At 36.8% G+C, this 21,131-nt stretch overlaps 1 protein-coding gene across 3 annotated transcripts in view; it reads right to left on the bottom strand.

The window, feature by feature from the left end:
- TBC1D5 (TBC1 domain family member 5) overlaps nucleotides 1-21,131 on the bottom strand; it is a 548,194-nt gene that overhangs the window by 208,278 nt on the left and 318,785 nt on the right. For all 3 annotated transcript variants that reach the window (XM_032630465.1, XM_032630464.1, XM_032630466.1), the window contains 4 exons: nucleotides 19,064-19,152; nucleotides 17,462-17,512; nucleotides 17,298-17,367; nucleotides 11,079-11,251 (listed from right to left, as the gene is read on the bottom strand). In XM_032630465.1, coding sequence (XP_032486356.1) covers nucleotides 11,079-11,251; nucleotides 17,298-17,367; nucleotides 17,462-17,512; nucleotides 19,064-19,152 — 383 coding nt within the window. The remainder of the gene's footprint in view (nucleotides 1-11,078; nucleotides 11,252-17,297; nucleotides 17,368-17,461; nucleotides 17,513-19,063; nucleotides 19,153-21,131) is intronic.

Here is a 21,131-nt window from a genome sequence, read left to right as displayed (position 1 = left end):
CCTTTATGTTTGCCTTTACCAGTGAGCTTCTCCGTTCATAATTTTGTTTCTAGTAGTGGCTTAGATAAGCCACTTTTCTCTTCTGTTTAGATAAGTTCCTTTAGCATTTGCTGTAAAGCTGGTCTGGTGGTGCTGAATTCTCTTAGCCTTTACTTGTCTATAAAGCTTTTGATTTCTCGGTTGAATCTGAATGAGAGCCTTGCTGGGTAGAGTATTCTTGGTTGTAGGTTATTCCCTTTCATCACTCTAAATATATCATGCCACTCCCTTCTGGCCTGCAGAGTTTCTGCTGAGAAATCAGCTGATAGCCTTATGAGAGTTCCCTTCTATGTTATTGCTTTTCCCTTGTTGTTTTTAATTTTTTTTTCTCTGTCTTTGATTTTTTCCAGTTTGATTACTATGTGTCTTGGAGTGTTTCTCCTTAGCTTTATCCTGACGGGGACTCTCTGTGCTTCCTAGACTTGGGTGACTGTCTCTTTTCCCATCTTAGGAAAGTTTTCAGCTATTACCTCTTCAAATATTTTCTTGTGTCCTTCCCCTATCTCTTCTCCTGGGACCCCTATAATGCAAATGTTGGTGTGTTTAATGTTGTCCTAGAGGTCTTTCAGACTGCCTTCATTTCTTTTCAGTCTTTTTTCTTTATTCTGTTCCATGGCAGTGATTTCCACCATTCTGTCTTCCAGCTCACTTACCCGTTCTTCTGCCTCAGTTACTCTGTTGTTTCCTTCTAGTGTATTTCATAATTTTGTTTCTAGTAGTGGCTTAGATAAGCCACTTTTCTCTTCTGTTTAGATAAGTTCCTTTAGCATTTGCTGTAAAGCTGGTCTGGTGGTGCTGAATTCTCTTAGCCTTTACTTGTCTATAAAGCTTTTGATTTCTCGGTTGAATCTGAATGAGAGCCTTGCTGGGTAGAGTATTCTTGGTTGTAGGTTATTCCCTTTCATCACTCTAAATATATCATGCCACTCCCTTCTGGCCTGCAGAGTTTCTGCTGAGAAATCAGCTGATAGCCTTATGAGAGTTCCCTTCTATGTTATTGCTTTTCCCTTGTTGTTTTTAATTTTTTTTTCTCTGTCTTTGATTTTTTCCAGTTTGATTACTATGTGTCTTGGAGTGTTTCTCCTTAGCTTTATCCTGACGGGGACTCTCTGTGCTTCCTAGACTTGGGTGACTGTCTCTTTTCCCATCTTAGGAAAGTTTTCAGCTATTACCTCTTCAAATATTTTCTTGTGTCCTTCCCCTATCTCTTCTCCTGGGACCCCTATAATGCAAATGTTGGTGTGTTTAATGTTGTCCTAGAGGTCTTTCAGACTGCCTTCATTTCTTTTCAGTCTTTTTTCTTTATTCTGTTCCATGGCAGTGATTTCCACCATTCTGTCTTCCAGCTCACTTACCCGTTCTTCTGCCTCAGTTACTCTGTTGTTTCCTTCTAGTGTATTTTTCATTTCAGTTATTGTATTGTTCATCTCTGTTTGCTTGTTCCTAAGTTCTTCTAGGTCTTTTTTATTTTTTTAAGAAGATGTTGGGGGTAGGAATTTATTAATTAATTTATTTTTGCTGTGTTGGGTCTTCGTTTCTGTGTGAGGGCTATCTCTAGTTGTGGCAAGTGGGGGCCACTCTTTATCGCGGTGCGCGGGCCTCTCACTGTCGCAGCCTCTCTTGCTGAGGAGCACAGGCTCCAGACGCGCAGGCTCAGTAGTTGTGGCTCACAGGCCTAGTTGCTCCCTGGCATGTGGGATCCTCCCAGACCAGGGCTCGAACCCGTGTCCCCTGCATTAGCAGGCAGATTCTCAACCACTGCGCCATCAGGGAAGCCCTATTTTAGGTCTTTTTTAAACACGTCTTGCATCTTCTCGATCTGTGCCCCCATTCTTTTTCTGAGATCTTGGATCATCTTCACTATCATTACTCTCGATTCTTTTTTGGGTAGACTGCCTACCTCCTCTTCACTCAGTTGTTCTTCTGGGGTTTTGTCTTGTTCCTTCATCTGGGACATATTCCTCTGCCATCTCCTTTTGTCTAACTTTCTGTGATTGTGGTTTCCATTCTGCAAGCTGCAGGATTATAGTTCTTCTTGCTTCTGCTGTCTGCCTTCTGGTGGATGAGGCTATCTAAGAGGCTTGTGCAAGCTTCCTCGTGTGAGGGTCTGGTTCCCGTCCACTGGGGGGGTGGAACTGGATCTTGTCCCTCTGGTGGGCAGGGCCATGTCAGAGGGTGTGTTTATTGACCAGCTGTGTGCTGAGGAAGACTTTAAACAGCCTGTTGGCTGATGGGTGGAGCTGTGTTCCCATCCTGTTGGTTGTCTGGCCTGAGACGTTCCAGCACAGGGGCCTATAGGTTGTTGGGTGGGGCTAGGTCTTGGGGAGGAAATGGCAGCCTCCAGGAGGGTTCACGCCAATGAGTACATGCCAGAGCTGCTGCTTCCAGTGTCTTTGTCCCCACAGTGAGCCACAACTGTCCCCCACCTCCAAAGGAGACCCTCCAATACTAGCAGGTAGGTCTGTCCCAGTCTCTTATGAGGTCACTGCTTTTTCCCCTGGGTCCTGGTGGACACGTGACCTTGTGTGCGCCCTCCAAGAGTGGAGTTTCTGTTTCCCCCAGTCCTGTGGAACTCCTGTAATCAAACCCTGATGGCCTTCAGAGCCAGATTCTCTGGGAGCTCCTCCTCCCATTGCCAGACCCCCAGGCTGGGAAGCCGGACGTGGGGCTCAGGACTTTCACTCCTGTGGGAGAACTGCTGTGGTATAACTGTTTTCCAGTTTGTGGGTCGCCCACCCGGCAGGTATGGGATTTGATTTTATCACAATTGTGCCCCTCCTACCATCTTGCTGTGGCTTCCTCTTTGTCTTTGGATGTAGGGTATCTTTTTTGGTAGGTTCAAGCATTTTTTTTTGTCGATGTTTGTTCAGTAGTTAGTTTTGAGTTTGGTGTTTTTGTGAGGAGTAAGCTCACGTTCTTCTCCACCGTCTTGCCAGCCCTTAAAGCCATGATTTAATCTAACTCTATATTACTTCAAACCTCACTTATTTTTTCACTTTATAATGTTGTGAGCACCCTGTGAACAAGTGCCTAACATTTATCAGGAATTAAAATATCTGTTATGTTATACTGGGAGGTAGAGTGGACAGGTAAGTCAAATCAGCCATGAAATAAGCAACTATTTGTGATGGTACCAAACTCCCCAACAAGGGACTGGTCAAGTTGAGATATTCAATTAATTTAATATGAATAATACAATTGAGATTGAAGCATTTCATGAGTAGCTACAAGAGCGACCTTCCAAAAGACCCTCAATCCCAGAATGCTGGGATTCTGTGCAGGGCCAATAACGAAGCCCTGTGGCAGGCCACCAGGACCCCATTCCACCTAGGTCACAGCACACTCATGGATACTCTTTGAACATGGTTGTTAAGTAAAGCTACATTTCAGCCCAAATATAGTATCACTCCGTCTTCAAATCCTCCATTTTGAGCAAAAGAATATTACAAGAAAATGGTGAAATAAAAATCTTCAGTCAAAAGTTTTTCTCTAATCTGGTAATTTGATGCAAAAGAAAATGCAGTTCTATCTTGTCCAAACTGTTCTGGTGAACACATGCTAGATCTATATAAAACAATTTCCCTTTCAAAGAATTACAGATTATCTATTTTTTAAAAGTGATAAAATACTGTCAGAGATGGAGGTAAATACATTTTATTCCACAGCAGACGTTAAAATAGAGATTTTCTTTTACTTTAAGTATTCTTGCCAAGACCACCACTTTTCTTAATTCTTCAAAGATTACTGATAATGGTTCAAATATGTCTTCAAAGTATTTGAGTTTTCTGGATACTGACGTATGTGCCCACTAATAGTAATTAAGTACCTTATGTTTGCCCTCATATTTTAAAAATTCTCATAAAATCAATCTGTGATTAAATTGAGATAATTGAGAAAACAGCAAAAAGTATAAAGAAAATAAACACAATTCTTTATTCCCTTTCAGAGATAACCAGTATTAACACTACTTCCAGGCTAATTTTCATTTAAAACATATATACTTTTTAAAACTAGGAAAATAGATTATGTGGTTTCTCTTCCTGATTTTTCACTTAGACTATATCATACGCATCACCTCTTGGGATTACAGATTCCACAGATACATCATTTAAATTATGGCATAATTTCATCAAATGGACTTATTTACCCTATTATTTCCTTTATTATTAGAAATTAGTTCCCATTTCATATCATAAATAATACTGTGATAGATATCTTTATACAGACCTCTGCTCTCTGATTCCCTTAAAGCTTAAAAGTAGAATCATGAGTCAAGGAGCCCAAGTTCATCAGGTATTTTACTCACTTTCCCAATCAACTCCCAAATTAATTATAGCAGCACTGAGTAAAATTTTCTCCAATCCTAATCAACCTGAATGAAAATTATATTTTGCTATTTAATTTATAATTCTTTAAATATTTGAATAGTTGAAACCTTTTTACTATATTTGTTGGCCATTGATTGTTTTTTCCTATGCATTGTTGGTTCACTTTATTTTTCTACTTTATAGGTAAAGTGGTTTCTTACTAATTTTAAGGGCTTATTTTATATAAAGAATAAAAATTTGCTTTATATCTTTATATATTTTGTGTACATTGCAAAAAAAGTTTGTCTTTGCACTGAATTTTATTGGAATGAAATTTTGGAGTAGACATATTACAAACTTACTCTCTAAAATGTCTTTCATTGCTACTTTTCTTAGAAAACTCCATGGTCATTGGAAGATTGGTTATAGTTACATTTTCATGTATGTTTTCTAGTAATTATTTAGAGTTTTAATTTTTTAAACAATTATTAGTTGATGTTCCTCAAAATAGCAGATTTTCCACCAATGATATTTTGAATAATCAGTTCCTTATATAATTGGTTTGTGACCTTTACTTCCTTTGTTTTTACCTCCATCCCATTCATGCATCGATTCAAAAATATTTACTGAATACTTAACCATGTAGTGGGTTCTGTTAGGGAGGCATCTCGGATATATTAATGAACAAGACAGACAAACTCCTTGCTGTCATAGATCTTACACACTAAAATTCAAGGCTATTATAACTGAATGTGTTATTAATAAAGAATACTCTTTTTCAATGTTTTCGTTTCAAAGTGTATTTTTCGGTATTACTATTGCCATTTCTGTATTCCTTTACCAAACCAGATCAATGTATTTTAGCTGTCTCTTTTAAGTAGCATGTAGTTGGATTTTGTCCATAAAGTCAATCAAGAATAGTCTTTTATTAGGAGAGCTTAAAGCACTTAGGTATAGTACTATACCTACTGTTTGACAGTATCATTTGTCATCTTGTTTTATTGTTTTACGCTTCCTTTGTAAGCCCTTGTTGTTGTTGCTGTTATTATGACTACTTAGTGAGTCTTATGAGCCAGGCAATTGGACTTAGCACATGAAAGTTAATACCTATGAACATTTTTGAGTGTTTACAACATGCCAGCTACTGTGCTCTAAATGATATTTTTTCATTTAATCCTCACAATCCCACTGCATGGATACTATTTTATAGAAGTTTTATAAAACAAAAAACTTCTTTAGTGATTATAAATATCAGTGAAATAGTATATATTCCTTCACGTGTGATAAATTATGCAAACTTTTATACTTCTTTCCCACTTTGAATTATTCACAAGAATTAAGTAGATCTAAGATCCAAATAATGTTATAAATTATTTTGACTGCTCTTTAGATGATTATTTTTGACAACTGCATTCAGTTGTAAACACCATATCTTACTGGTTACATTGCTTTTGAGCAGTCCTTTAAGAAACTGCTTTCCCCTTTTGAATTATTCATTTTTATTCACCTTTCAGTGGGAAGAGTATATTTTTACCTAGAAAGATGTGTGGATGGTACTTTCCCTAAATTCCTGCATGTGTGACTAAGGCAAAGCATTTTCTTCTTGGCCTGTCTATCTTAAAATTCATGATTACTTTGTCAGTACAGATTCCATTTCTTCTATTTCATCAATTAACTCTTTTTGTAGGTCAAGTTAAAGATTAAAGTAGCAGAACACCCCTTCTCCACCTGCTTTCTTATTCTTCTATCCAGTGGCCTGACCTAAATAAGGCCAGTATTGGACCTGGACAAGAAGAGTTAAGCCTCAGGCAGTGGCTTATTATTTTACCTACATCTCTGATGCTGCTACCTTTGTGCAGAAGATGCTGTGCTCTTTCTGTCCTGATTCTTGGCATGGCTATGGCTCTCAGGCCCTCCAGTGCCTTTGATTTTCCATTTCCTCCTTACCAGGCTGGTTTCTGATCCCCACTAACAAGACTCCTCTAATTTTGGGCCTCATACCTGGCTCGTCTTTGCTGCTTACCTGCTCACCCTGCATTTGACTCATGGTCCCATCTGATACATAGTACCTTTGGGTACCTTAGTTTTCTACCACACTCATATTTCTAGTCAAATTAGAGTATGAATGTAAGCTCAGGAGTTCAAAGCCTGGCTCAGCTTCTTGGTAGCTAGTTGATCTAAATAAGCCTTTATAAGCCTTGATTTCCTCATCTTCAAAATGCAGATGATCACAGCATCTATCCCAATGTGTTGTGAGGACAGATAAGATAATCAACGTAAAGCCTTTAGAGACAATGCCTAGTCCACAGGAAATAATAAATATTAACAATTATTAACCAATATTTCAAATAATTTATTATATTTCCCCACAATTCTTAATCATAATTCTTCACATATTGTAGGAGGGGGAAAAAAGCCAGCTTTTTCAAAAGGAATAATTTGGGGGGAATGCCCAGCGCTGTATGACAAGGTATCATTGGCTCTTCACCTTCTAATCCCTCATTCTGTATTTTATGTTTAATACATAACATAAAGCTCATTGAAAAGAAAAGAATATTTCAATCATTAACTGTGTTTTGAATAGGAAGCCATTTCTTAACCTGTTGAGAGAGAGAATTTTTAAGGTGGGTAATTATATTGACTTTGATGACGGAGAGTTATATTTTTACCCTATGTTTATACTTCCAGTATCAGTTTAAAAAACTTGGTAGTCATACATAATCACACTGATATGTGTTAGAACAAATAAAATGTGATATAAATATTCTGAAACTATACCATAATTTAGCAGATTATTTATCAATAACCAACAACCTCCTCAATTAAATTACTAGAAACCACCACAGCAAAACAACTGCTAATCCAGAAAATAGGAAATAAGGGAAATGAAAGATGTATAAAAAACATTTGGGAGATATGGAATCTATCCCATGTGTGCTGTAAAGAGCTCGTAATTTAAGAATGCCAAAGCCCAAGTGTGTTATGAGGGTCTTTCCTCAAAAGTGACATTAATTGCATATCCCATAGATGCTTATTATGTATTCTATTCATATCAAAGTATAATATGTAGTCAAAAATATACAGATTCAATATATTTAAGAGTGATAATAAAACAGTTACTCTGGCCTAGCAAAAACTGTTATTTTTAAACTTCAATTTTTGGTCTTTTTATAAAAGAGTATTTATAGTATTAAGTATTAAGAAAACAGTATTGAATCTTTGTATTTGAATCTGCTGTGATTAAGGGTCTTTTGGACCCAAAACAAGACATACTCAGGGATGGAACTGTAACAGTAATATTTTAGAGGCTTCTGCACAAAAATAATTCCCAGGTGATGAAATCACAGGACATTCTTATTCTCATATTAAAAATGAAGATACCAAACAGCAACTCTTAGAAATCACCTTGGAAAGTTAGAAATGATACAGTCAATGTTTTACTTTGGAAACTAGTAGGCATGCACTGACAGGCCCCTACAGAACTTAATTTTTAAAAAGTCTAATACTTATCAATAATTGGCAAGCAAAAGACAACTCAAGATGTTAATTATTTGAATTAACGTAAGAGAAATTTCATTTTAGGTGCAACAGGAGTAATCTTTCATAAAGTTAATGAAAAACAGTATAAATTACTTTTAGGAAATATTATTTTATAATATCACTTAGAAAGTATTAAATATTTAATTGCAAATTAACTTTGTTTAACCTAAATAGTAAGTTGATTTAACATTTCCTAACAGAAAAACCAGCTACAATTATCCAGGAGATTATGCACTAAAATACATAAAATAAATAATCCCATTAATAATCCCATTAATATGGGTCTTACTCCCATATTTCAAGATAAATATCATCAATTTATTTAAAATTAAGATAAGCTAATTTAAAATGACTTTAGCCAATGTTTGTACAATTAATATTTTTACACTAATTATTAATTCTAATTCTGTTAAATACATTTATTAGCAAAATGCAACAGATGCATTTATATATGGCATATCTGCTACATCAGGAGACTCCCACATATATTCTCCTATAAAAAACAGAAGAAAAACTACTTCTAAAAACAGGGTAATTATAAAATCATTTTCTTAAAGATAACCACACCCATATCAGAGGGCAGATTTAAATAAATTTTAATGTATCATGCAACTGCTAAGATTGACTAAAATTAGAAACCTGGACTCAATGTGGGATATAATTTCATTTTGCTAAATAACCCTTTCTCCACCATGTAAACAACTTTCTCCCAACAGCAACAGACAGTAGCATCAGCAATTATTTAGATTAATATTACTTGCATGATATAAAAGAAACAATTTCAATTCATTTCCATGAGATAAAGACCCACAAAATTTATTACCTTCAAGGACATAAAATTATTGTGCCAAATTGCTATGATCTGTTTCTAAAAGTTCACTCTCCACTTCTACACTATCTCTTGAGAACCACTGGTGCAAAGGATAACTATTATGTTTCCACTTAAGTAGAAACTTGTATGCTTCAGTGAAGCAAACATAGAAAGCCAAAGCCAGAGCTGGAAGGGTGCATGAATCACATGGTACATCATATTGATAGAGCCATGATATCCTAATTCAGTAATTATAATGACAGATAATGACAACAAAAGCAGTGCTAAACATATATTGAATGTTTATTCCAAACTGAACACTGATTTTTATATATTATGATTTAATTTTCATAGGCACTCCATGAAGCAGGTACCACTATTTTTCATCTCCATTACACAGATGAAGAAACCAAGGCTCTAGGTGGTTAAACAGGTCTGTTTCATTTCAAAGCCTGTGCTTCTAACTGCTATTTTATATTATACTGATATTATCCTTTGGGCCCAAAGATTCTAACAGTCATCAATAGGAAATATACAGGTGAGCAGTACAGCTTAGGGTAGCATAAACACATAAGAAAATTCAACCACACTGTCCCACAAATAGAAATAATAAAATCAACTTTAATAAGTGATATGAGAAAGTAACACTCTTACACTATAAAATGTAGTACAGCCCAATTAAGAGAATGAATGACTTCTTCAAAGATTAAAACAATTACATATTTTTAGATAATGCAGATGAGATTCTATACAAAAATAAAGGGATAACTGAGTCAACTAGGGTTACCACAAGCCCTAATTTTGTTAGTACAGCTGAAAATAAAGTTGAAAGGATTAAGAGTAATTATGTCATGGATCATAGAATTTTATTGGGAAGGTGCTGGCTGGATATCAAAGAAGCTCTATGAATCATTATTATGAAGAGAAAGCTGATGTGAACTAATGTCTGATAAGGAAACCAGAACACACTAGTTATAAATCATTGTACCCAAGTCCATGCCTCGACCACCGTAAGGTGAAGCACCAGCTTGGCCAAAGAGGTAACAAACAATAGAGCACTTCAAAGAAATGATCAACGTGTCCGACATTAGTTTCTTTCTTCAATATTTAAGACCAATTTCTAGACTTGCAAAAATTCTTGAGGCTATAAAATGGATTTCTGTATTTGAGTAAACCAATTCTTTGAGTGCAGAGTAGAGAGGAATATAGAATCTGCCTCCTGACCTTGCCACGAGGTATTTTAAAATAAATCTTTATAATCACAAATATATTAGCTAGACTTTGAAGTGTAAGAAATGCCAGTTCATTAATAACGTACAATGCTGCCAAGGACCCACGTTCCCCAGAACTTTCTCACTTCCATTGGGAATGACAGAGCTGCTCTCAATGATGAAATCAAGCTTAAGTCACAGAAATGAAAACAGGCATCATGAAAACAGGAGAGCAGAAATATGAATTCATATTCATTGAGCATCTACTATGTATATCTCAGTAACACCTTCTCAATTTTCCACGTTCTATCTAGTTGACAGATGGGATTTGCAGGAAATATCTACCAGGGAACTGCCCAGCACCAGACATAAATGTCATATTGTTTCTATTTAAAGGATCATTTTGTTGTCTGTAGCACTACACAGCTAATTCATATTTATTAAAGTTGCTATCTTTCTAATTTGCCTACTGATGTTTTAAGCCACTGAATGCATACAAACACACAACACACACACACACACACACACACACACACACACACACACACACACACCTAAGGGTAACTGGCTCCATATTCTGCTACAGCATGTCACAGAAGTCATCTGGCTGAAGATGATTAATATATTATTTTCACCATGAGGGACATTTATCTTACTTTTAGAAATGCACTTCTGAGGGTAGAGCAGATAAGCACACTATAAAATGGAAAGAACATGAATATCTTACAGGATAGTTTGGGTTCCGGGCTGGCTTCGCTGTGTACAATCAGTGTGACCCCGCACTTCTCAGAATGCTTGGTTTAATGATCTGCTGTTGCCATCTTGAAATTCCCACTAATTTTTTTTTAAAGGGCCATTCATTTTTATTTTACACTGGCTCTGCAGATGATAGAGCCAATTCTGCCTGGATTTGAATTATGACTTCACTGTTCAATATGTGTAAGTTTATTGTAAACCTTAGTTTCTTCCTCTGTAACAAAGGGGTAACGTTAGATGAAATAGGACATATGAAAGCAATGAGCACAGCGTCTGGCACACAGAACACAAAAGGAGATATGAAATGTAATGTAGCCGGCATAGCTCTTACTCTTACTTCTATGAATCTGAAACGTATAGAAACCACCATAAATCATAATTAGGTGTTGCTGAAATTTAAACTTGAATACTTACAACCCATATATCTGTGGTGCAATTTCTAGTCTGTTCAGGTGCATGTAAAGCTCAATATCATGCTTCTTTAGTAGATGATCCTGGATCTGGTTGACTTTAGTAACAATAGCAACTGTTGGCCCCAAATCCTGTGGTCTAGCAAAGGGGATAGGAGTCATCAGGGTTTCTTTCCCCTAAACACAGGAAAAATGGAACATGTATTATTTCAATGCGAAGTTAACAAATACATGGACGTCATTCTTGAACGTATTTATCAATGGAAGTTTAGCGAAGAACCAACAACTACTTTAACCAACTCAGGAAAAAAGCTTAACATGTGGGATCATAAACTGATCGTCACATAGATGACTGTGCCCATAAAGGCCTTGAAATATCTTCTAAAAATTTTCTACTTGTATTCCCTCGACCACTTTATCTGGTGACATTAAGTCTTATAAGATAATTTTGGCTAGAGGTAGTGGTGGCCACTAGTCTATCTGTCCATGGCCAGTGTGTCTCAGCAGCAGCCATAGTACCTAAATGGCACACTCTGAGGAAAATATATTTCTTGTGGCATAAAAGTTAAACATGAAAAAAAGTAATTGAAAACTGTCTTGGGCTTCCCTGGTGGCGCAGTGGTTGAGAGTCCGCCTGCCGATGCAGGGGACACGGGTTCGTGCCCCGGTCCGGGAAGATCCCACATGCCGCGGAGCGGCTGGGCCCGTGAGCCATGGCCGCTGAGCCTGCGCGTCCGGAGCCTGTGCTCCGCGGCAGGAGAGGCCACAGCGGTGAGAGGCCCGCGTACCGCAGAAAAAAACCAAAAAAACAAAACTGTCTTACTTTGAGCTCTCAAAACTATAAAAAAGTCAAGAAATAAAGCAAACCAGTACTAGAAAAGAAGACATCCTCTAACTTTCCTTTGATCAATTTAAATAGCTTGGTAGAAAGATTTTTAAAATCTTCAGACCAAAAATGTAGCTGACTTAAAAAAAAAAAAATCTATGTGGGCAGTACAACTTCCTTTCCTTCCACCCAATATTAAGAAAGATCTGTAACTCCTTGTAATGCTTTCATGTAAACGTCAATTGCCCCCTCAAGTCTGATGATATACCCTAATATATCATGGTTGACCTTTCTTCTGACGTACAGTTCCCAGTTTCTACCTCTCTCCAATACTGGGATTTATAGCATCTTCTCTCATGATTATCTGCCTATCACTCATCCTCAGTCTACTCGAGTCAAATTCTTGTTTCTGTTTCACACATGCTGCTTTTTCATACAGTTCTGGTCTCAGTTTAATCTCTACTTACACGCAGTTCCCTGAGTGAGCTCAGTCATTCACAGTGCTTCAACCAAAACCCATTCTCCAAAGACTTCCTAATCTGTATTTGTAACCTAGAACTCTGGAGTGCTTCCCACACGCTCAAATGTCGGCGAAGAATGTCAGATTGCCGAAGGGTCTCGAATTCAGCAGGCCTGCAACTGAGCTCATCACCTTCCGCTCAAAAACATGTTCATCCTCTCCCATGCCTACCTCAACCCATCCTCCAATACGAACACCTGGTTTGCCAATTGTAGCTCCTCAGAACCACTCAGGGGACTCTTGTATATGTCTCTTCTTTGGCACCAACACCCTGACTTGGGGCCCTAATCATTCCTTTGCTCCTCGTCTTGCTGCCCCCCCCAATTTAGTCTGCTTTAAATCCATCTTCCAAAATGCCTGGTGATCTATCTAAAGCAGGTATTAGATTATGCCAGATTGCCCTCCTTAGACACTTTTTTTTTTTTTTTTTTGGCCACGCCACACAGCACGCTTAGTTCCCCAACCGACCAGGGACTGAACCCGTGCCCCCTGCAGTGGGAGTGCGGAGTGTTAACCACTGGACCACCAGGGAAGTCCCTCCTTAGACATTTTTAATAGCTCCCCATTATTTTCACTCTGGGAAAAACAAAACGAAACAGTTCAAATTCTTTAGCCAGGCTGGCAAGGCTTTCCATCATCTAGTTCTGTTCTCACTGTGCTTCCAGAGATACTGGGGATGCCATTCTTTTACCTGAAATATCCCCTCCCCACTGAGAAACCCCCATGTGTATTTTAAGATTTGGCTCAAGTGCCAGGTCTAGTTCATTATCCTCTTCTCTGCTCCCACAGTTATGTGTTTCTACTTGTCTTCCTCCTAAACTGTGAGATCTCTGAAAGGAATAACATCTTTTTGTCACTGGACCGCATTCAGGGGCATAAAGATAAAAAAGGTAAGCTCTTGCCCTCATCATTTGGAGGGAAAAAAAGCTCTGAATTCTGTGTGAGAGCTGTGACTAATCAGGCTGGTAGAAAGCACAGAAGAGAGGAGGGGAGGGTCCTGTGTCAGTCCAGGGAGAAGGGGCTCCATCTGTCTGTCCAGGATCATTTCAAGTCTTAAAAAAGAAAAGCAGCCCTTTGGACTTCCTACTGTGTCTGCCCTAGAGTATTTAGGTCCAAAGGACATAAGACCATATTAATCTTTAGGGCTCAATTCATTTTTGTTAATTTGTATAGACAGGAGAAAGGGAAACCTCTATATTGTGCTCATTTATTATAAAAATAGTACATCCAAAATACCTTTTTCTGATTTTGTAACATCTAGTACTCTCTTCAAATAACAGGATGCTTTAACTTAAAAGGATTTCCCCTGAGCTCAGAATACTTTATAGTAAAATCTCTTAAACTTAAAAAACCTGAAAGTAATGTTTCTGATCACTTGATGCTAAACAGCACAGCTTATCTAACAGTAAAAAATCAAAAACAGTGAAGACAGAGTTAATGTAAAACACTTCCTTATCTTCAGGATTTCTTATTACAAAGAATGCTACTTGCATATAACATATATGATCAAATAAGACAGCCACAACTACCGATAAAACTAGAAAACTTTTCTAACCACTTATTAGTGGTACGCAAAGTGTGTTCTACAGATCATTGCCAGGCCACAGACTGAGCAATGCAGCAAGATAATGATTTCACACCATTATGTAAACCAACACACTGCTTCCTTCATCAAGAAAGTCTTATTACAAAAAGTACGTCGCTAAACTAGCCAGCATGCACAGTGATATGACTGAATTTTCTGGGGAACTAGAAGACCTGCATGATGGAGTGATACATTAATTTCTCGAACTTCTTTTTAAAACGATGATCGAATCATGAAAAAGAACAAAAAGGGAGGATGAAAAAGGGATTCACTAGATACGCTTTTTAGGAATATATTATGCACTGATACACACAGATAATATAAATTCTCAGAGGTCACATCTATGTGTTCTTTGATAAAATAAATGTCTTTGTGTTGTCTTACCATTCTCATGACATGATTCAGTGAAAGCAATATGAATAAGTAAAAGTAAAAACTGGCAGCCCTCTCATTTTTACCATTCAGTTTCTCAGATGCTGTGAATCAGTTATAAAATACAAAATGACCACTGCGTAAAACGATCATGAGGCCTGTTAATTAAATGTCTTCAAAAACTCTGCTCAGAAGCTGATGTTCACATAAGTCTATGACTCCATCAGATCACCTGCTGAGAAAATAGAGCTACTGTTCATCACACATGCTTACAGCAAACTTCCCCTGTAATAACCCTTACGGAATGGAGCATGGTGATATACAGCTGGAGTAAGACTTTATCACCTAAGCTCGGGGTAGACAAACTTTCTCTAGAAAGAGCCAGATGGTAAACATTTGAGACCTTCCAGGTCATACAGTCTGTGCTGCAACCACCCAGCTCTGCCTTTGTAACGAGAAAGCAGCCGAAGACAGTAAGTAAACAAGTAGGCATGGCTGTATCCCCACCAAACTTTTTTTATGGACATGGAAATTTGCATTCTATATAATCTGCATGTCACCAAATACTATTCCTCTTTTGATATTTTTTTCAACCATTTAATAATGTAAAAGCCATTTTTAACTCACAAGCCTTACAAAAACAGATGGCAGGCCAAATGGGCCTGCAGGCAGTAGTTCGCCCTGACCTCGGCCAAAGGCATAAAAAGCATTAGTTATCCATCTCATTTGCTAAGAGACGGAGTGAAGGGACTGAGTAATACGTGGTCTCTAACTAGAACTCATTCAATTATACTAACATAAAATAAATTAGTCATATAGAAAATAATATACCAAAAACTCTTAACAACAGCCCTTGCCAGAATAATTTGCAATTTTTCCAATAAATGATCTCTAAGTTAGCATATATGGTTGTTTAAAATAACAGTTAATTCGGCAATACCACTCCTACAGATATGCCAAGAGAACTGAAAACATATGTTCACATAAAAGTTTGTATACAAATGTTCCTAGCAACATTATTCTTTTTTGTTTGTTTGTTTGTTTTTGTTTTGTTTTGTGGTACGCAGGCCTCTCACTGTTGTGGCCTCTCCCGTTGCGGAGCACAGGCTCTGGACGCGCAGGCTCAGCGGCCATGGCTCACGGGCCTAACCGCTCCGCAGCATGTGGGATCTTCCCGGACCAGGGCACGAACCCGTGTTCCCTGCATCGGCAGGTGGACTCTCAACCACTGCGCCATCAGGGAAGCCCACAACATTATTCTTAATAGTCAAAAAGTGAAAAGAACCCAAACGTCACCAACTGAGGTATGGAAAAACAAAATGTGGCATATATCTATGCAATGAAACATTATTTAGCCCTGAAAAGGGATGAAGTACTGACACATGCCACAACATGAATGAACAGTGAAAACATTATGCTAAGTGAAAAAAGTCAGTCACAAAAGGTCACATATTGTATGATTCCATTTATATGAAATGTCCAGAATAGGCAAGTCCAAAGGAACAGAAAGTAGATTAGTGATGCCCAAGGCTCTAGGGAGGGGGAAATGGGGAGTGACTGCTAATGGGACTAAAAGGATTTCCTTTTAGGGTGTTGAAAATGCTTTGAAATTAGATAGTGGGGACATTTGCACAACCTTGTGAATATACTAAAACCCAATAAATTGTACACTTTAAAAAGGTGAATGTTACGGTATGCCAATTATTTCACAATAAAAATTATAGTTAAAGAATAAGGGTAAGAGGGAACCCTCCTACCCTGTTGGTGGGAATGTAAATTGGTACCGCCACTACGGAGAACGGTATGAAGGTTCCTTAAAAAACTAAAAATAGAATTACCATGGGATCCAGCAATCCCAATCCTGCGCATATATCCAGAGAAAGCTCTAATTCAAAAAGACACATGCACCCTAATGTTCACAGCAACACTATTTACAAAAGCCAGGACATGGAAGCAACCTAAATGTCTATCAACAAAGGAGTGGATAAAGATGTGGTACATATACACAATGGAATATTACTCAGCCATAAAAAAGAATGAAACTGGACCTAGACATTGTCATATGAGTCAAGTAAGAGAGAGAAAGAAAAATATCATATGATATCACTTATATGCAGAATCTTAAAAAAGGGTACAAATGAATTTATCTACAAAACAGCAATAGAGTTACAGATGTAGAAAACAAACTTATGGTTACAGGAGGTGTTGGGGGGTAGGGATAAATTGGGAGATTGGGATTGACATAATCACACTACTATACATGAAATAGATAACTAATAAGGACCTACTGTCTAGCACAGGGAACTCTACTCAATACTCTGTAACGGCCTATATGGGAAAAGAATCTAAAAAAGAGTGGATATATGTATACGTATAACTGATTCACTTTGCTGTACACCTGAAACTAACACAACATTGTAAATCAACTATATTCCAATAAAAATTATTAGGAAAAAAAAAAGAATAAGGGTAAGAGAGAGTAAGGATAAATGGTATTGATGCTAAACATATAAATTCAATTTAGTGATGCATTAGTAAAAGCAAAACAACCTATTTGACACAGAGTTTATCTACATACTTCCGTGCCTATCAACTCACCAGGACAGCACAGATCAAGTAGATAAATACTCTTTTCATTCAAAGTTTATAATAGTTTTTATGAAATTATATTGCATGCAAAATATACGCACATATAAAAGAAAGTTTCTATTTATTTATATGAAAAATTTTATATTACCTTTGTAAATCTGTCAATAATTAGAGATATGATTTAGACCCCCAGTTCAAACTTACTCCACAGGTATCTTCATATTTTCATTTTTTTATAGTGATAATAATGGCTTTTATTCTGATTATATGTTGTTACTAAAATCATTTGTTCCCTCAAATATATTGAAAAGATCTGTACTGTAAGATTTACCTTTTGACCATCATGCTCAAAAGTAGAAAACCAAGGTTCAGCAGTTTCCATAAGTTGTGAGAACATTGCACTAAAAATTAGAAAAATAATATAACGCCAATGTTAAATCTTCATTAAAGTAAAAATGGCGTAAAAAAATAAAAACAGAAAGTTTTTGTACTTACTAGGCATCATGTTCCAGATACTCAGGGTTCAAGAGAGTTTTCATTTCCTCACTTAAAAAAGCGATACAGTCAATCAGAATGTTTAAATTTTTAACTGAAGGAGATGCAGAGGTTGCCTTATTCTATGCTCATAAGCCAACTTTCATATAATGTGTAAATGAAAAAGAATTAGCCTTTTTTCAATAAAAAGAGCAACTCCGTTAACAAACGAAATCATTTCTTTCTATAAAGATCAAAAACAAATTAGCTGCCTGTCTGTACCACAATGAGGCAACTATCTAATTATTCCAAATAACAAAACTGAATGTGACAATACATTCCTTGAATGTGACTGATCTAGAATCAACTGATTATTCCACAATCTATCACTTGTCCAAAACGAAACAAAAAAATATATAGTTACTGGTCAAATATCCCATATTATAACAGTAATTTATTTTCTTTCAATGGCTTCTATTTTTATTATGTTTTAACATCAATTAATCAGTGACAGCAACTCTTCCAAATCTATTTTCGTGCTGCTTTTACTTTATAAAGGATTGAAACAGTTAAAGAAGCATGTAGAACTCATTTAAAAGCTATTTTTTTAAAAAGCAATTTGCAATCGTGTATACCTTCCTATGGAGTATATTCTGCACATGTGCTTTTAAAAAGATAAAACTGGCATGAAAACAGGATCCCAATACTAACTGCAACCTTATCATACTTCAGAATAACTGAGGCAACAGCAACTAAGATATGGTTACTATAGTCAGATCCAATAAATTTAGTATAATTAGAAAAACTCAAAGGAACTAGAAGACACTAATCTATAATATAGTAAACAAAAGTTGATTTGACAAATGCCCTAATATATGTTCAGCAAAATGGATGGCTACATTTGATGAATAAAGATCATATAGATAAACACATGAAATAGTATATGTTAATCCGTTGTTTTCGGCACAGAGAGAGGCTAGCCTGTGGAATATTCCTGAGGAAGTTTTATAATCCCTCAGCTCTCCATTCCCAAGATGCTTCCCGGCTGCCTCTCTGGCCCATCTAGTTAGGGTATCTTAAGTTAGAAAATAAATTCTAACAATCGGCCTAAGTTAAATACAAGATACACTAATTTATTATCTCGGCAAATAACTTCAGTAATTGTATCTCAAAAACATGAGAAGTCATTTTGTTTCTTTATACTGGGGTTCTTTGGGGGACTGTTCTATTTATGAACTGAACTGAGTCTGGTGAGGACAAAATATCTCACACATAAGGTTCTCTTACAGCTTACTGTGAAAGAATGGGCCACTGGAGGATAGAACGTATGAATATTAACAATCATCAGCACTTTGCCATTACAACAAAAATGTCCTCTTCTTGATCCATCAGTTACATGTCTTCCTTTGGTACAGCTCTAAGACTTGCAAAGATATTTAGAATTCCAAGTTTGCCCCATAGCTGAAATGGGATTACAGTTATTAAGCGGAATTAATCATCAGTCACATGAAACACAACCAAATGTTTACAATTTACAAAATACCTTCAATATAAAAGGTGTTGAGGTTAAAAAAGGATTACAGCAGGGCTGACAAAATAGATGGAGCTCATATACAAACTTGCCTTGGCTGTGCAGACTCACTGGCATGAAGAAAGGCTTGGTGGTCACAGTGGAGGGTGAAGACCATTGGAGCCAACAGCTCGTGCATGCCCTGAAATAGAGCCAGAGAAAGGGACGGGGGCATGTCCAGACTCCGCTGGTGGACAGACGGGCTCAGCTAAAAGCCTCTGCAGCTGATCCCCGCCCCAGGCATTTTCGTATTATACAGAAGAGCATAAACATAAAAACCTACAAAGTGAGATTTTATCTAGTTTTAGAACTTGACTCCAATTCTACCACAGCAGGTATTCTTCTTTAAAACTTGGAGAGCAGTTCTCTTTTAAATGACACAACAAACAATAAATCGGCACGGTAGACAACCTTGCACCTGTCAGTTGCTTCAGGATGTGTACTCATAAATATGAATTTCATGTATGCAAATTATAATCATATGCTACAGTGTAAAGATCTGCAGTAAGAAGGGCAACTAAGAACTGTAGACCTAAGGAAATTACATCCAATGTTTTCATTATATAATGGCTCAAAATTAGGATGTCTGTAGATTTAGGAAGAGCTGAAGTCAGCTAGCTGGAAATGCTGGATAATAAAAGAAACAACCTTTAGCAGGTATGAGAGAAAACAAAGTTTTTAAAGTACGATTTTCAACATGTTTAAGCCAAGATGGCCATAATTTTTTTTCCTGTCTACTTCAACGATAAGGTTACTTTTCAATTCATTTAGTGATTTCACCAATACAACTTTCTTTTTCCTTATATCGTGTTCACCTGTGGATTACATACATAGGCATAGAAACAAAAAGGTATATTGGTTACTTAGTTGCCTTTCAAAGGGTATTATAAAAATCCATTATTTATCCATTCTTGTGAGGAAATAAGATATTCCACATCAGTGACCCGCCTTGTTAGCTGAGATTTTTTTCCCTACTTAGGCATCAAAAACATATTTTCGCAAGTTAAAAATGGATTGTACTCTTTTCTGCCTCTTAAGGTGTGTCACTATTTTCCTTTTGCCTACGATGATCTTTTACAAAAAAAGAAGACAAAACCCCGCTTCTACAAGAAATAACAATAAAATACTGAAGCCGAGAGAAGACAGAGTTTTTGCTGATGGGATTAGAGGGAATCTCCTGTGATGGAAGGACAGCCACACGGACCTCTGCACGGTCTGGCAGCTCTGTGTTGTTCGTAGGACGCTAGTTATTATCATAAAGTAATACAAAAGGAAACTCTGTCAGAGTTCATTTATAAGTTATCACTAGCCTTGAATGAGAAGGACTTAATTACACTTTTTACAAAATTATTTATGACCCATTGACAATTTACTTGTGATTTGGGACAAATTACCACACATCACTTCAATCTTTTTAGGTGACCGTCTCCTACTAAACAAATCTTGAAAAGACTATGCCTTAGAAGAACTTGGTACACACCCATAAAGAATGGAATTAAGTTTTGCTAATGTGCTTTAAAATCATTATGAGGGGTTTATTCTTCTAAAATAATCTCAAACTATTCCAAAGACCAAGTGACATAATTTTAATCATGAAAGTAATAGTTACTTACTGCACAGAACTACAGAATATCTAAAACAAAAAAAAAAAAAACAAAAAAAAACAAAAAAAAAGGAAGGAGGGAAGGCAGGAAGGAAGGGAAGGAAGGCCAAAAGAGAAAAGAAAGAAAAATTAAAACTGTGATAGATATCTTTGCGGTAATCTTTTTTGCTTATTTCTGATAATTTCCTTAGGATAAAGTCCCAAGAAGTAAAATTTCTGGGTAAATGAGCTAATAAGACATTTGATATATACAATTAACCTGCCCTTTAGAAATAATTCCCTCACTTTAGGGCATAAAAATCACCATTTCACATACCCTCATCTTTATTTGTAGTGTTTTTTAAAAATCCTGTCAAATTCTACAGTCAAATAGTTGTTTTAACTTATTTAAATGCTAGTGAGGTTGAAGACAAACATTTCAGTGGTCATTTTTATTTAATGAATTGCCCATTTTCTCCTAATGAAGAGTCTCCCTTCTCCTGATGATTTGTAACAGTTCTTCAGCAATTCAGGAAATT

The sequence above is a fragment of the Phocoena sinus genome, chromosome 4, assembly GCF_008692025.1.
Source record: "Phocoena sinus isolate mPhoSin1 chromosome 4, mPhoSin1.pri, whole genome shotgun sequence".
Lineage (NCBI taxonomy): Eukaryota > Metazoa > Chordata > Mammalia > Artiodactyla > Phocoenidae > Phocoena > Phocoena sinus.
The sequence above is the reverse complement of the archived record's forward strand: the minus strand, read 5'-3'. Positions and strand labels throughout refer to the sequence as shown.